Below are 14,809 nucleotides of genomic sequence, written 5' to 3' on the forward strand. Positions count from 1 at the left end.
TGACTAACGTCCTGGATTTCTGTTTTGAGCTAACAGTTTTTCCTAAACCTATTAAACTCTGTTATATTCTGGCGAGGTTCTCCAAACATCCATAGAGGTAGGGTTACAAATAGACAATTTAATGATTTGCCAAATCAAATGTCCTATTCCCTTCAGTTTACTCGAGAAAAATATACACTTTTTGGTTTAAATAAATAGGATACAGTTGACACTGTATTCCAAATTGGTTTCTAAATACATGCAGTCTTTTGACATATTCCACTTTTCAGAAAAATCACTGGTGAAATTATAATTGAGTAAATCACAGTATAATGGATAAGTTCCTGAAGGGTTTTTTAAAAATAGAAATTGTCTATGTTGATTTTTCATTCTCCTAGAGTTTGGTATAAGTACTATTTTGAACTAAGTTTAAAAAGAGAGAACCTTATACAGCTTTTTAATTCCTTGGTTCAGACTTGGTAAATTCTGCTTGGGGAAAAAAGGCCTGGCCCTCACATTGAATGTTTAAATCCAGAAATTGTATTAATGGATATGTTATGGACTGTATGAGTAACTTTGCCAGAAATAAACACTAACCACTGTAACAAAATCACCCTTGAAATTAAAATGTTATCTTTTGGCTTTCCATCTTAACAAACGATAAGCAATTTTAATTTTTGCCTAACTTCTCCATGGAGCAAATTGTTTACATAAAGTGCTAGGTTGTTCATAGTACTGTGTGCTGAATTTCCTCACTTGTGTGTGCATTGTAATTCTAATAGTGTGCTCTGTGTTTTTGTCCTTGTGCAATCTTTGTCATTCAGAGTTTTAATGCAGTTCAGCTGGTGGATATTGAGCCTTCACCTGTCAGTGCTATGAGAATGACTATAGCAGAGGTATATGGTAGTATTTGTCATCAGTGTTTGGCATTTGTGGTATTACTGGTATGCATGCTAATGTGAGTGCTAAGTTCACTGTCATGCATAAGTAGCAACTGAATGCATAATATATAAGGACATAACTCACTTGCTCCATTTTGAGAACTAATAGTTAAATTACCATTTTCTTGTTTCATGTTATGTTAATTGTATGAATCAGTTTCTCACTTATAGCTTCTTGCATTCTGAAGTATCTTGTGCTTTTGCACATCATTTGTAATTAAAATTTCACAACTTGAGGATATATAGTGAAGTGTGTAATTGTCACTCCTCTGACATGCATAGAGACTTATCTCAGTATTTCATCTTCTAATATAACTGAAGATATTTGTAATACATACAAGACAAGGGTCTTCAACAATATTTTTTTAAGTAGATACATATCAGTTCCGTGCTTTCATGTATGATTTCAGGGTGTATCTCTCTCTCTCTCTCTCTCTCTCGCTCTCTGTCAACGTAAAATTAGACTGAGACTCATAACATACAAGGGAGCCACTAGCGTGCTGATAACCAGCCCCCGCAAACCACATAAATTCTCCCTTTTTTTTCTAGATAACTACCCGCATGTGAAATTGAACCTTAGTTTAGTTTCATAAAGTCCCCAACATTACAAATAAGATTCTTCTTTGAGGTGGTCACTGTGTGTTTCGCCTTGTCAAATAAGCATTTCTGATGCTCTGAGCTTCAAGAACTTCCTAGAAAGCAGTGCCAGAGCATTCAGAGCCAAGGATGTAAAACATCATGCCTCAGTATTTTAAAGACACTTTATCTCTCACTTGCCTGACCATACACAAGTTCAGGATTACTCTTTTGTTTTGTTTTGTTTTGTTTTTTCCCCTTGCACGGCCTTTTCCTGGAATTTTAGCTGTTTCTGAAATTCTCTGTTTCCCCAAGAAAATCATAAAAAGCTTCATGTCTTTACTGTCAAATACTTCTCACTTAATTGGGTCAAGAATGGTGTCTAGAACTGTGTGAAAGTGGGAATAATCTTTTTACATTTTACGTTTTCACTCAAGGTTTTTGCTTCTGAATTTCAGTCAGAAGTGGTAAGTCTAGTAAGTCAAATTATAATTAAGACTGAAGGATTTATAACTATTGTGCATTTATGCCACTTATTTCCTGCCATTTTGTGTGGAAGATTTTCTGAGATACAATGGGTTTGTTGCATTTTAGTTTTAATGGGATAGGCATGATTATTTTCATTCTAAAAGGTTAAGAAAATATACTGTAGAGTGATCTGCCATTCTTAGCTAAAATACTATTTTTCCAAAGGACAGTTTTGAGTTTCCTTGCAGAATAAGTTCCTGACACAGCAGAGCTCTGGTCCCTGTTTGGGGTTTTTAGGAGCTGTTATCAGATGAATTATGGTATTTTCTGGTTTTACATATGAATGCCTGGCTTAACTGTTGAGCTCCCCAGTACCATGGAATATAAAGGATTGTCATACAGTCCCTGAGTTGTCCAAAGCTCTCAGGAGCGAAGAGTGCAGTAAAGCCAGTGCCTTCAGCCTCTGAAAGGAGGAAGCTGATAATTCTCTCTCTCAACAGACTGTCGTTGACAGTTGCCATGAGGGGTTTAGTAGAGATAGGTGGGGAGCTGTTTTCCTGACCCATGAAAATTTTCAGTACTTCAGAAAATTTTACCATCCTGAATCAGGGCAAAAAGTCAACATCTTCAACATTTCTGTGAACCAAAATTCTGGAAAGAAAATTCTAATTAGGTTATTTGAAATGTTTGTTTTGATAATTTCAAGACATTTCATTTTGATTTTGACTTTTTTACATTTTTCTATAAATTAACTTAAATTTCTAAACAATTCTTTTGACCCAAAAAACAGAACTTGTTTGTTTCAGAAATGTTGAAATGGGATATTTCAACAATATCAAAACTTTTTTCTAAAGGAGAAATTTCAGTTTTGATTAATTGATATTTTCTGACCGAAAAATAAATCTTAACCAGGTCTAGTTTTTGCTACTTTCAAGAGGGAAATTTACAGACACACAAGGGCTTTCAGAATGAGTAGAAAAAATAAATGCATTTTGGGGGACACTTTTTTCCTCCAGAAGAAAAGGAATTCAGTTAACCTGTGCAGTGTATAGATGAAGAGCGTTCTAGCTAACATAATGGAGAGTTTAATCATCAGGACGTCTGTTTAGAGCACAAAATGAACTTCTAATCAGAAGTCAACAAAGTTCATTGTACAGAATACATATTGTCCATCCCCACAATACTTAGATAAGCATGTCTTTAAGAGCATGGCAAAATATTAAAGAAAATTAGCCAGCTTTTTTTTATACTTCCTGACTGGAAAAGGATCCTCTTCCTTGAACTACATGTTATCATGTGAGAAACTGCAACAAATAATGAAAAGCATCTCCAAAAAAATGATGATAATGGCAACAAAGAGCTGACACTAAACTTTTGAAGCAATTCTCCTTCCTGTTTTTCTACTCACTGCCTTTGTAATTACAGTTGTCTCCTGTTACAGTATTAGGATTGTTATCTTTCTCTCAGCCAGGTTAAACTAGTGCTAGTTGGCATTAACAGTTACTAACTTAACCAAGTTTAATTTTTTTTAAAAGTATTTAATTTATAAGACACACTTAAATGTGCCTTTTGATGTTAGTACATTTTCAGCATGGGTGCGGTGCAGGAAGTAAACTTTGAACGTCCAGTAACATTAGTGGGTGTTCCGCAGTTTAGTTCCTTAAGGACCATGCTGAAGATTATAACTTTTAAGACCTGATATTCTAAATTGTATTTGAGAGCAGAGATAATAATTTCACTATTTTCTTGAACGTGCAGGTGAGTTTGTCCACATTTGTTCCGACTCAGACTAGAAACATTTTCTCTTTATAAAAATGTATGGGCTTGATTCTCATTTCCACTAAGGTCCTCTTTACATCGCTCTGGCAATATAAAAGGGCCTTGAAGTGGGTGTTAATGAAATTAAACTTACACTTAAGGCTCCTTAGTGAGTCAGTGAAGAAGTAAGGAGGACCCAGTGATGTGCAGTCCTTGCTTACATGAGTAGCTCCAAGTCCAGTTACACTACTTCTGCACAGTCTGCAAAATCAGGCCCTAATTTCCTACCTGAAAAGGTATTTAAAAATGACATACATTTCAAAATGGTACAAAATAATTAGATAATTTTTAACTGTAGCTTTACTGGAAATTAAGCCAATGTTGATATGTTCAATGTTACTGCTTCAGGTATTATGAATTGCTGCTGAGAAGAAATACAACCATTCAGTTCAATAGGTGAGGTAAATAAATGCTGGTGTCTTTCCTAAGTGGGGACTTCATAAAGCTGTAAAATTATCCATCTAATTTGACATATCCTGTGAGTGGCTGATGTCACTGAAGGTTCTTTTGTTTGAGTGACCCTCCTAAGAGACAGGTTTACAGTCTGGGACTTGTGATATGGTAATTACAGTGGTGAGCTGGAGCCGGTTCACAAGAACCGGTTGTTAAATTTAGAAACCAGTGTAGAACCGGTTGCTGAAGGGGTGGGCGGGTGGACAAACTCCGGTCATGGCCCGCGGGACAGTCCTGTCTGTCCCGCCTGAGCTCCCAGCTGGGGAGGCTCCCCCGGCCCCTCCCCCACGTCCTCCGCCCCTCGCAGAGCTGCAGGATGCTGAGGCGCCAGCGCAGTTCTGCAGTGCCTGCCGCTTTGAGAGGCATGGTAAGAGGGCTGGACTGGGGCTGGGAGGAGGAGTTGGCAGGGCCGCCCAGACTGGGGGAGCAAGTGAGGCAAAAATCGCTGAGGCTTCTCCCCGGCACCTCTTCCACCTTCCCCCCTACCCAACCCCCACCCCACTCCCCGTCCCTTGACCGCCCCCCCCGAACCTCTGCCCTATCCAACCCCCCCTCCTTGTCCCTGGGACTTCCTGCCCCTTATCCAACCCCCCCACATGGTAAGGGGGCGGGGCTGTGAGCTCAGGTCCCACTGGAGCCACGCCGGTGCAGCACTGTCCATGGCCGCTCCTGGACGCAGCACACTGAGGCTCCGGGAGTGGGGGAAGGCAGGGGTAAGCAGCATGGTAAGGGGCCAGGGAGATTAGATAAGGGGCAGGGAGTCCCGGGGATAGGGAGATGAGGGTGGGGGTTGGATGGGGCAAAGGTTCTGCGGGGATGGTCAGGGGACTGGGATTGGGGGGGGCGGCGTTGGATAGGCGTGGGAGTTCCGGGGATCTGTCGAGGTGGTGGTGGATGGGGTCGGGGCAGCGAGGGACAGGGAGCAGGGCTTGTTGGGTAGGGGGTGGGGTCCTGGGGGGCAATTGGTGGGGGGAGTGTCAGCAGGGGGCTGATCAGGGGACAAGGAGTGGGGCGGGTTGATGGGTTGTGCGTCCTGAGGGGAGGCAGGATGTGGGTTGGGGTAGGATGGGTCGTGGGGGGAGAGACAGGCACATGGGGCTTGTACTCACCGCGCGGTTCCCTACCAGATCTTCGGCGGCACTTTGGTGGCAGGTCCTTCACTTGCTCCCAGTTAAGGACCCGCCGCTGAAATGCCGCCGAAAACCAAGAGCGAGTGAAGACCCCGCCGCTGAAGTGCCGCCGAGGACCCAGTAGGGAACCGGTTCTTAGGCTTTTGGGAGCTCATCACTGGGTAATCATATCTGAAGTTTATTAAAAGGTCAGTTGTGAAGAAAATTATGGAGAATTACAAACTCAGTCAACGGCTCTGTGAGCTGTGGCTGAGTTTTAACATGGTTCCTGCCTTACTATGCATATGGGGAAATTAAAATGTCTAACATAAATTTTTGTGGAATCTAGAGACCATGTTGATAGCAGCATTCAGTAAACTTTGTCCATGTCTGATTCTGAACAACTGGTTAAAAACAAGGTCAATTGTTGAAGTAATTTAAAAATAGAGACCAATTACGCAGATCTTCTGTCTACTGATGTTTTAAGTCACTACCAGAATAGATGACCGTAGAGTCAGTATCTGTGCCAAGACTGATTCAGAAGATCTCCTCTTCACTCTGGATACTTAATAAACAGCCATTTTTCTGTATTTCTGTTTATACGACAATGTGTTGTATATGGGAATAGCTAGAGGGAAGTGCAGCTGCTATGATAGTTGGCTGTCTGCACAAAGTGAAGAATTGTGAGTCTCTGTGCAAATTTCACTCTATACTGTACCAGAAAATTAAATTTTCTTGTAGTTCCTTCAGATGAATTTGAGTGAGTGGGTATGAATGTTTTTTAAATAAACAATGAAAAATAAATCAAGGATTCAAAATTCAACACCAAAAATTAGAGTGCAGAAGTATTTCAAACTCAGTAATCTAAACTAATGAAGTAACTTAAGTTGGTAAGTAAGCAACAATAAAGAGAGGAGCTCAAATCACCAGTGAGGTCTAGTAGTGCTATTGGTCACCAACATCTGACAGTGCTATCCATGATGGCAGAGAAATTAGGAGTTCCAGAAATTAAAATTCTAGACAGTATTTGAGAACTACACCTCTACCTCGATATGATGCTGTCCTTAGGAGCCAAAAAATCTTACTGTGTTATAGGTGAAACTGTGTTATACTGAACTTGCTTTGATCCACTGGAGTGCACAGCCCCACTCCTCCAGAGCATTGCTTTACCACGTTATATCCAAATTTGTGTTATATTGGTTTAGCGTTATATTGAGGTAATGGTGTATTTCTAACATGCTCCATAAAGACAAAGCAATTTGAGATTCCACCCTTTCTTTTCCTAAAACGAACATGGAGGCATAGAGAGGCAAAGCTATAAATTGTCCATAACTCCATCCTAAAATGCCTGGCCTCAGCTACTTTGACAACCCCTGTGTGTGTTTTAGTGTATTAAAGAGAAAATTCACGGCTCTAGAAGTTATCTGAAGTGAAGCTGTGATCCCAAAGTATGGATATCACATTGCAATCCAAATGCACAATAAATAAATATCCAACTCCCTAAAGGAACTTACTCAGTGAATTGTTAATTTCAACAGTACAGAATATCTTTACAATTACTTCTTTCATATGAAAACTGATTCAAATAAAGACTATTTCTGTTATGCCTAGTCTCAATGGACAAATTAAATGGAGCTTTATTTGCCAACAGTAAAATATTTCAGTGTAGAGAATTTACCTTTAGCCAACAAATTATGATGGATTGTTATTTTCCCAAGATTGTCAAGAGGCCCAGATGACACTGGAAAGCCTGGAACCCCTTTCTCCATGCATACATCCTAGAACCAGCCTCTATGGGATGAAAATGGGTCTTTTATTTTTAATTGACAACTTTGTGTTGCCTTATGTTTGATGGGGTGTTTCCCTGGCCTTTCACACACCATAATGGTAATTGGTATATACAGAGAACTCAAGCTGATCCTCTGGTGTTACTGGGATCATCTTGTTTCATTGCATTTTTCACTCCTGCTTCTTTTACTTGTCAGAAGAAAGAATTGAACTAGGGAAGGTAAGAAGCAGCACACTACTGGACATAAGGTGCTTCAAAATGTGTGTAATTAAAAAAAACAAAAACAAAAAAACCCCACAACCCATACCATATGGGCCCTCCATACAGACACTATGTGCTAACCCTCCATACAGACTTGAGGAAATATGCCCTTTTTTACCCTCTCACTTGCCAGTATAACCTTGCTTCTTATTTTAGCTGGGAGTTCCAAGATTAGCAGTAGTGAGGTGACAGAAAAAATTCGAAGAAAGCAGTTTTTGAAACAGACATGTGCTCTTTATTTATTAACAAGGTGAATCAAAAAGGCTTTGAACAATAATGTAAATTATTAACATTTAGGTAAAAAATAGGGAGTTTAGACTAAAGAATGTCCTTGGAATTGTTTAATGTTAAAAAAAACTATGTTTTGTTCACAATCATGGCAGTGCTGGGGGCTTCCAAGGGTTATAGCCACCCCAAAATTTGCCTCAGCCACTCTGTAGCACAGAGGTGGGCAAACTGCAGTCTGTGGGACTGTCCTGCCCGGCCCCCGAGCTCCTGGCCCAAGAGGCTAGCCCCTGCCCCTCGTGCCGGTGCAATGTTCTGGGCAGCGGGGGTGTGAGCTCCTGGGGCAGCGCAGCTGCAGAGCCTGGTCTGACCTGGTGCTCTGAGCTGTGTGGTGGCGGCAGCAGAAGCATGGCCCTGCTCCAGCCAGGTGGCTCAGCTGTGGCACTGCCAGCCACCAATGCTTCAGGCAGCGCGGGAAGGGGGCACGGAGCAGGGGGGGAGTTGGATAGAGGGCAGAGGAGTTTGGGGTGGTGGTCAGGGCATGAAGGTGGGGTAGGGGGTTGGATGGGGTATGGGTCCCGGGAGGGGGCGGGGCAGATAGGAGGTGGGGGCTAGGCCACAACCCCCTCCCATAACCGGCCTTCCATACAATTTACAAGACCCAATGCGGCCCTCAGGCCAAAAAGTTTGCCCACCCCTGCCATAGCAGCTGCCGCTCTCCAAAGGCAGAGCTGAGAGAGCAGCGGCTGCTGGCTGGGCACTCAGCTCCAGAGAAGTAAGCCCATGTGGAGGGTCGGGGGCCCGAGAACAGCCCTCAGCCCATATCCTCATCTACAGGGGCTATGCCACCCGTAGCAGGTGAAAGGTCCGGAGATTCCCACAGCAGCCTGTACTGACCTACTCTGGCCCGGTTTCCTGGGCCCCACCCTCCACAGTAGCTGCTCCCTGAGTGCGCAGCTGGCTCAAGAGCCAGGTGCCCCAACCCTGCAATGCTGATCGGCTGTGAGCAGCCAGCATCCCACGCTGCCTGGCCCTGGCTTGTAACCTTCGATCTCGCCACGGAGGGGGGCCAGGCCTTGTGGCAAGTGGGAGGGCACAGCCCCCCCAATTTTCTGTCTGGCCCATCTCAGCTCCCCCACTGGGAAGAGGCTGGTGCCGCTCCTGTTCACAATTTTAAAAAAAGCCATCTTTCTGAAGTGCAAGGGCAGGCCCAGCTGACTCTTAATAACTAAAATTAAATCAGTTGTTCTATATAACAACAAAATGGGCACCAAATTTGTCTGATGCTTTTCTTGATTACTACTGTTTAGATGACAGCTATATGAAACTTAAGGCATGCATATCCCAGAAAAGGGTTTGATCATAAGATAGGTCTTGCAATGTGACATTGGCATGGTAGCATCATATTTTGAACTTTTAAAAAGTACTGGCTGAGATTTTTAGGTATGCTTTGTGTTAGTGGTTTGCATGTAGTATATGTTTACTTCTTTCTATTCTTTGTCAAACAGTTATTTTTTGTTATAGGCTAGAAAAACACTTTGAGCTTTTATTAGGTTCAAGGGAGTCAACATTTCTTACTGCCAAAACTACAAGTGTGCAGTCTGTGTCCAGCATAATTGCATGTATGAGTATATACAAGCTGCATACTTGCCTCTGTAAGACAAATCCTGCACCTGTAATAGCCTTTTGGACAAAAGTTGGGAGACATGATTACAAACTAAATACAGTAATTTTTTTGAGAACCAGCATATAATTGGTAGTCTCTCAACTTTGCAACCAGTCAGTGACTTCATGTTCTTTAGGTGACCAGGTATTTTGTTTGCTTACTTTAAAAGACTGTTTTAGCACTTGACACTGCTTTCACTGTGCTTCAAGCTGAGAGACTAAAGCAGAAAGTTCATCTATATTTAGCTCAGCTTGGTGGGCCCTTTCTTTGCTCTCCTGCCAGCAGAAGCAGTTTAGTTTTCCTCTTTTTGAAAGATGTTAAATCAAGTCAGATACCTTGCAACAAATGAAGACCCCAATCCTAAACACTTGGTGCATGTGAGTGGTCCTGGTGAAGTAATTGGAAATCAGTGGGATTGCTCCCATGTTTAAAATTAAGCACCTTTTATTAAATGTAGTTTGTATTATCATGATGCCTAGGAGCCCCTGTCATGGCCTGGGACCACATTGTGCTACGCACTGTACAAACACAGAACAAAAACAGTCCCTGCCCCTAAAGAGCTTCCAACCTAAATATAAGACAAAAGAAAACCGATTGATATAGACAGACCAATGGGAGTACAGAAAACACTGAGACAATATTGGTCAGCATGATAGGCGGTAAACCCCGCACAACGGTAGCCTGACTGTTGTCAAGTGTGTTTTTATAGGCTTTGTGGCAAAGGAGAGTTTTAAGGAGAATAATGAGTTAGCTTTTTATGGTTGTCTCCTCTCGCGTGTGAAGGGTAACATGGGAGAAAGCACGAAGGTGCTTGTTAGTGAATTTATTGAGCGAGGGATAGAGACTAATACAGTCTGCCACCATCTGGTGTGGGAGTCAGACTTTCGATACTGTATGAAAGATAGGTAGGGTGGGAATAGGTCATGAAGGGTCTTGGAAGTGAACACAAGTAGATTGTTTGATACAACAGAGCAGTGGTTCTCAACGTTTCCAGATTACTCTACCCCTTTCAGGAGTTAGATTTGTCTTGCGTACCTCCAAGTTTCACCTCACTTACAAACTATTTGTTTACAAAATCAGACATAAAAGTACAAATGTGTCACAGCCACGCTTTTAGTGAAAGATTGCTGACTTTCTCATTTTGTCTGTATGAAATTTTAGTTTGTACTAACTTTGCTAGTGCAATTTATGTAGCTTGTTGTAAAACTAGGCAAATAGATGAGTTGATGTACCCCCAGGAAGACCTCTCTGTACCCCTAGGGGTACATGTACATCTGACTGAGAACCACTACAATAGAGCACATGCCTAAGGCCTTGGCTACACTTGAGAGTTACAGCGCTGGTGGTGGCTTTGCAGCGCTGTAACTCACTCCCCGTCCACACTGGCAAGGCACATACAGCGCTGTATCTCCCTGGCTACAGCGCTGCTTGTACTCCACCTCCACGAGAGGAATAAAGAGAATAGCGCTGCTGCTGCTGCAGTGCTGAGGTGCCAGTGTAAACAGGGAATAATCTTACTACGCTGTAACTGACCTCTGGAAGCTTCCCATAGTCCTTTTAAGTAAAGATAACTCTCTTTGTTTTGTTGTGATTCCTCTGTTTGTTTTGGTGTGAACTGGGGGTCCCAGAGCTGCTTATCAGAAAAACAAACACAGCTCCTGTTTGCTGTGACGGAGCTCCCTTTACAACGCCCACAGCTAGTGTTTGCTGGAAGAGAGGGGGCTTGAGGAGAGAAGCAGCATGGCGTGCGGGGGAAGGGGGTCCGTTTCAAGAAGGCTGCTTATCTGGTCTGTGAGGGGGAAAAAAAACCAAAAAAGGCTATTTGCTTTTTGTGAGCGAGAGGGGTGGGGGTGGGGGAAGGGGTCGGAACTTGCAGCTGCTGACAGAGTGTCGGCTCTAAAAATCCACATTCTCTCTCCCCCACGCTCCCTGTCACACTCCACCCCACCCCACTCCTTTTGAAAAGCTCGTTGCAGCCTCTTGAACGCTGGGATAGCTGCCCATAATGCACCAGTCCCAGTGCCGCTGCAGATGCAGCAAATGTGGCCATGACAGTGCGCTAGTAGCTGTCAGTGTGGCCAGATTGCAGGGCTTTCCCTATTCAGCTGTATGAAGACAGGTTTAACTCCCAGCGCTGTACAGCTGTAAGTGTAGCCATACCCTTAGTCTCTAAGGTGCCACAAGTACTCCTGTTCTTTTTGCGGATACAGACTAACACGGCTGCTACTCTGAAACCTGTCCCCTTCTAGTGGCTGAACCTCAAGGTTCAATTTTGCCTCTGGCTTTGAGGTAAGAGAACTACTGATTGTGGATGGCTCGTGCTTGTAGATCCAGAGGTCCAAGGTCAATCCTCACTACTAGGGAGCCATCTAGGAGTGACACATTACATTTACCTCTCTTAAAATTACTAGTAATAATTGTATTGTATCACAGTGTACATGACATTGTATGAATGTCAGTGCAAATCACTTAGAGGGTCTTTCCCTTGAAGGCCTTATAATCTAAAGGTGAAAAATCTTTCTCCTTTTTCACCTCAATGTTGCCACTAAAATTTTCTTCCTTTCTTGCCACACAAATCCTGAGACTCATCCTATTAAATCCACACTCTCATGTCAAACTCTGCATCAATTTCAAACTTTTCATATATTCCCTAAAAGAACTGATCAACTCATTCCTTGTCTTTGTGCTCTGATTTTTTTCCTAATCCCCCTCTCATCCCAGTCTGCCCTCCTCAAAGCAGCCTTGTTTGCTAGCTTCTTCATACTTGTTTTTGTATGTAGTTCGAAGTCCCTCTTAAGTCTGAAATTCCTCCCTTCTTATGTACCACACACTCTTCTTTTTTTAATTGAAATCTCTTGATAAAACGCACTACTTTACTTTCACGTGGCCTTTGAGGCAACAGCTATCTTCATCTAGTCTGTGTCTAAGAGTATACAAAACTAAATGGTGTATGAGGCATAGAATGAGTTATGGATTGAAATTAAACAAAAATATTAGATTTATCTAGAAAGAAATTCTGGTAGTGAGATCCATTGGACTGAGACATAGTCATACAAAAAAGCACTAGACAGTGAATTGTAAGGGACAGTTCTGCACTGGCAGTGGGGTGAACAAGATAACCTAAGCATATTTCTTCCATCTCTAATTCCTATTTTTGGAGAGAAGAGGGAGTATTGTGATTAGATCAGAAAGGAATGATCTCTATAGGGTTATCACTATTCAGTATACCAAGAGCAAAATTTGTCCAGAACTGAATAAATAATTAAGGAATATCACAAGATAATGCTTTCTGGAAAAGATGGGGACTGAGTAGGTGGTAAAACTTAGTCCTTTTTGTCCTAAATATTGATTTATACATAAATGCATTGGATAATCTGCTAAGACAGTAATGCAAAAAATTTAAAAAATGGGAGACAGACATGATAGGTAAATATGAAACAACTTGTCTCCTATATTCAGATTGAACAGAATCAATTCAGTACAAAACTGGGAAACTTTCAGATTCTTGACTTCTAATTTCACTTTATCTGACAGGGGAGGGGAGAGATTTACTTTCTCAATTACTGGAGCAAGTATGAGTGGACATGATGGTAGCACAGTATCACCAACAAATATCTCTGGTATAGAATCCTTAATCTGAAACTTGGCATGTGAACTACTGGTGGATAGATAACTTTTTGGTCCCAGATAAATGTGTGTACCATATTTTGTTACCTCTTTAAAATCCATATGAAATTGTAATTTGATTTTCCAATTTGTATTTTTTTAAAAAATATATTTTCTTAAATGCTATTTTTTGAACAAAGCCTAAATGATCCATCGCATCATATGAAAGGCCTATTTTTAAATACTGCCTAAAATGCATATTTATCTGGGAAACTAAGGATAGCAATTTACTTTGGGGACATGGATTCTTTTTCAGCTCCATGATATTGTGCCGTGTGAATAATACTTCAGTGTTCTACTTCAAGAATGTCTTTCGTTTAAAACAAAAAACTGTCTGGCATTGTCTCCCTGGTAAAGATGATGTCTTCAAAATAGTAAATTGTAAATTCTTTTGAACTGTGATGTGCTTTTATGGTAAGTTTTCCACAGCACGGTATCATGACAAAGCTTATGAAAAACAGCTCTTTTCCCTCTTTGTTGTCTTAATTCATACAAACAAGGGCCCAGGCAAGGAATTTACAAGAACCTGATAATTGTGAATTAAATAAAGTTGCCAGGTTGCTAAGTAACAGTATTATACATGGAGACAGCCCCAAAATCCTTAGCACACTACTCACTTTCTGATTTGTGTTCCAGAGTCGACAACTGGAATCTGAAACCGGGACAACGGAGGAGCACAGCCTAAACAAGGAAGCCCGGAAATGGGCCACCCGTGTGGCACGTGAGCATAAAAACATCATCCATAATCAGCGGGTAGGTTGAAAATAAATGCATCAGGTGACATGAGAAAAATACAAACAAGCTGAAGAGATGCTAAATTAAGATCTATTACACGGATTCTAATAACTTGAATTTAATGTTGAAGTGCACAGGAATGGGTACCTTGTATCATGTCTTAGTGGGACTACTGGCAGCATTATCTTGACAATTTTTGTGATTATTTTTCTCACTGGGGCTTCAGTTCAAGAAAGCACTTCTATTCACACTAGCACTTAAGCATATGCTGAAGTCAGGGGGATTTAAACACATGCTTAAAGTTAAGCAAATATTTAAGTGCTTTCCAGAATCAGGGAGTTATTTTGTTAATTTACTTTGAGGATTATTATTGTGGTTGTTTTATTTTCTCCAGCTCTCTTTTAATCCTCTCACCCAAAAGCACTTTGTGCTCTTGCAGACATACAAATGCAGAATGCAAGTTGCTCCAGCCAGTCAGGCCATACTAATACAAAATAAATCACCCATCCTACCTTGTCTTACCATTCATCATCTCTCAACTCACTCCTTCAACGAGCACTGTAAAGTATGTGGGTTTTGATGGGCTTGTCTTCAGGTGTAAAGATCATCATGAGAACAAGAGTGTGAAGTGTCACTTGAATGTTAGATCATAGTTGTAATATCATGATGCTTGACTAGGATTTTGGGGCATTTTCAGAATAGTTTTCCTATGATATAATTTTACCCATAAAAGATTGAATTTTTTAAATGGAGTTGCATCAGTCTGCAGAGTTTTTATCCTGCAGTGTAACACTACTCATCACCCTGGCATCTGAATATGATTAATTCTGTGAATTGTCACAAATACTGTCTTATAGACAGTGCACATGAATGTACCAAATATATGGCATCTTTCTCTTATTTTTGATAGGCACTTGAGGAGTTAGAATGCCATGGACCTGTGGTGTCTGAACAAAGCCGAGCAGAACTGGAACAGAAAATAGATGAAGCCAGAGAGAATATCCGCAAAGCTGAGGTGAGAGAGAAATCATTCTGGCATGTTTATTGGTTCCTGAGGCAATGGCACGTCTATTACAGCAGCTTAATTTGTGTGTGAAAAATCCAGACTTCTGGCATCAAAGGA

The 14,809-nt window shown here is 41.5% G+C and overlaps 1 protein-coding gene across 2 annotated transcripts in view; it reads left to right on the forward strand.

Moving 5' to 3' along the window:
- Window positions 1-14,809, forward strand: part of FCHSD2 (FCH and double SH3 domains 2) — a 255,056-nt gene that overhangs the window by 204,033 nt on the left and 36,214 nt on the right. Inside the window, exons 11-13 of one of the 2 annotated variants that reach the window (XM_030557388.1) lie at window positions 804-875; window positions 13,588-13,704; window positions 14,597-14,701. In XM_030557388.1, the coding sequence (XP_030413248.1) occupies window positions 804-875; window positions 13,588-13,704; window positions 14,597-14,701 (294 nt within the window). The remainder of the gene's footprint in view (window positions 1-803; window positions 876-13,587; window positions 13,705-14,596; window positions 14,702-14,809) is intronic. The other variant, XM_030557397.1, reaches the window with a different exon arrangement.

This window comes from Gopherus evgoodei, chromosome 1 (assembly GCF_007399415.2).
Source record: "Gopherus evgoodei ecotype Sinaloan lineage chromosome 1, rGopEvg1_v1.p, whole genome shotgun sequence".
NCBI lineage: Eukaryota > Metazoa > Chordata > Testudines > Testudinidae > Gopherus > Gopherus evgoodei.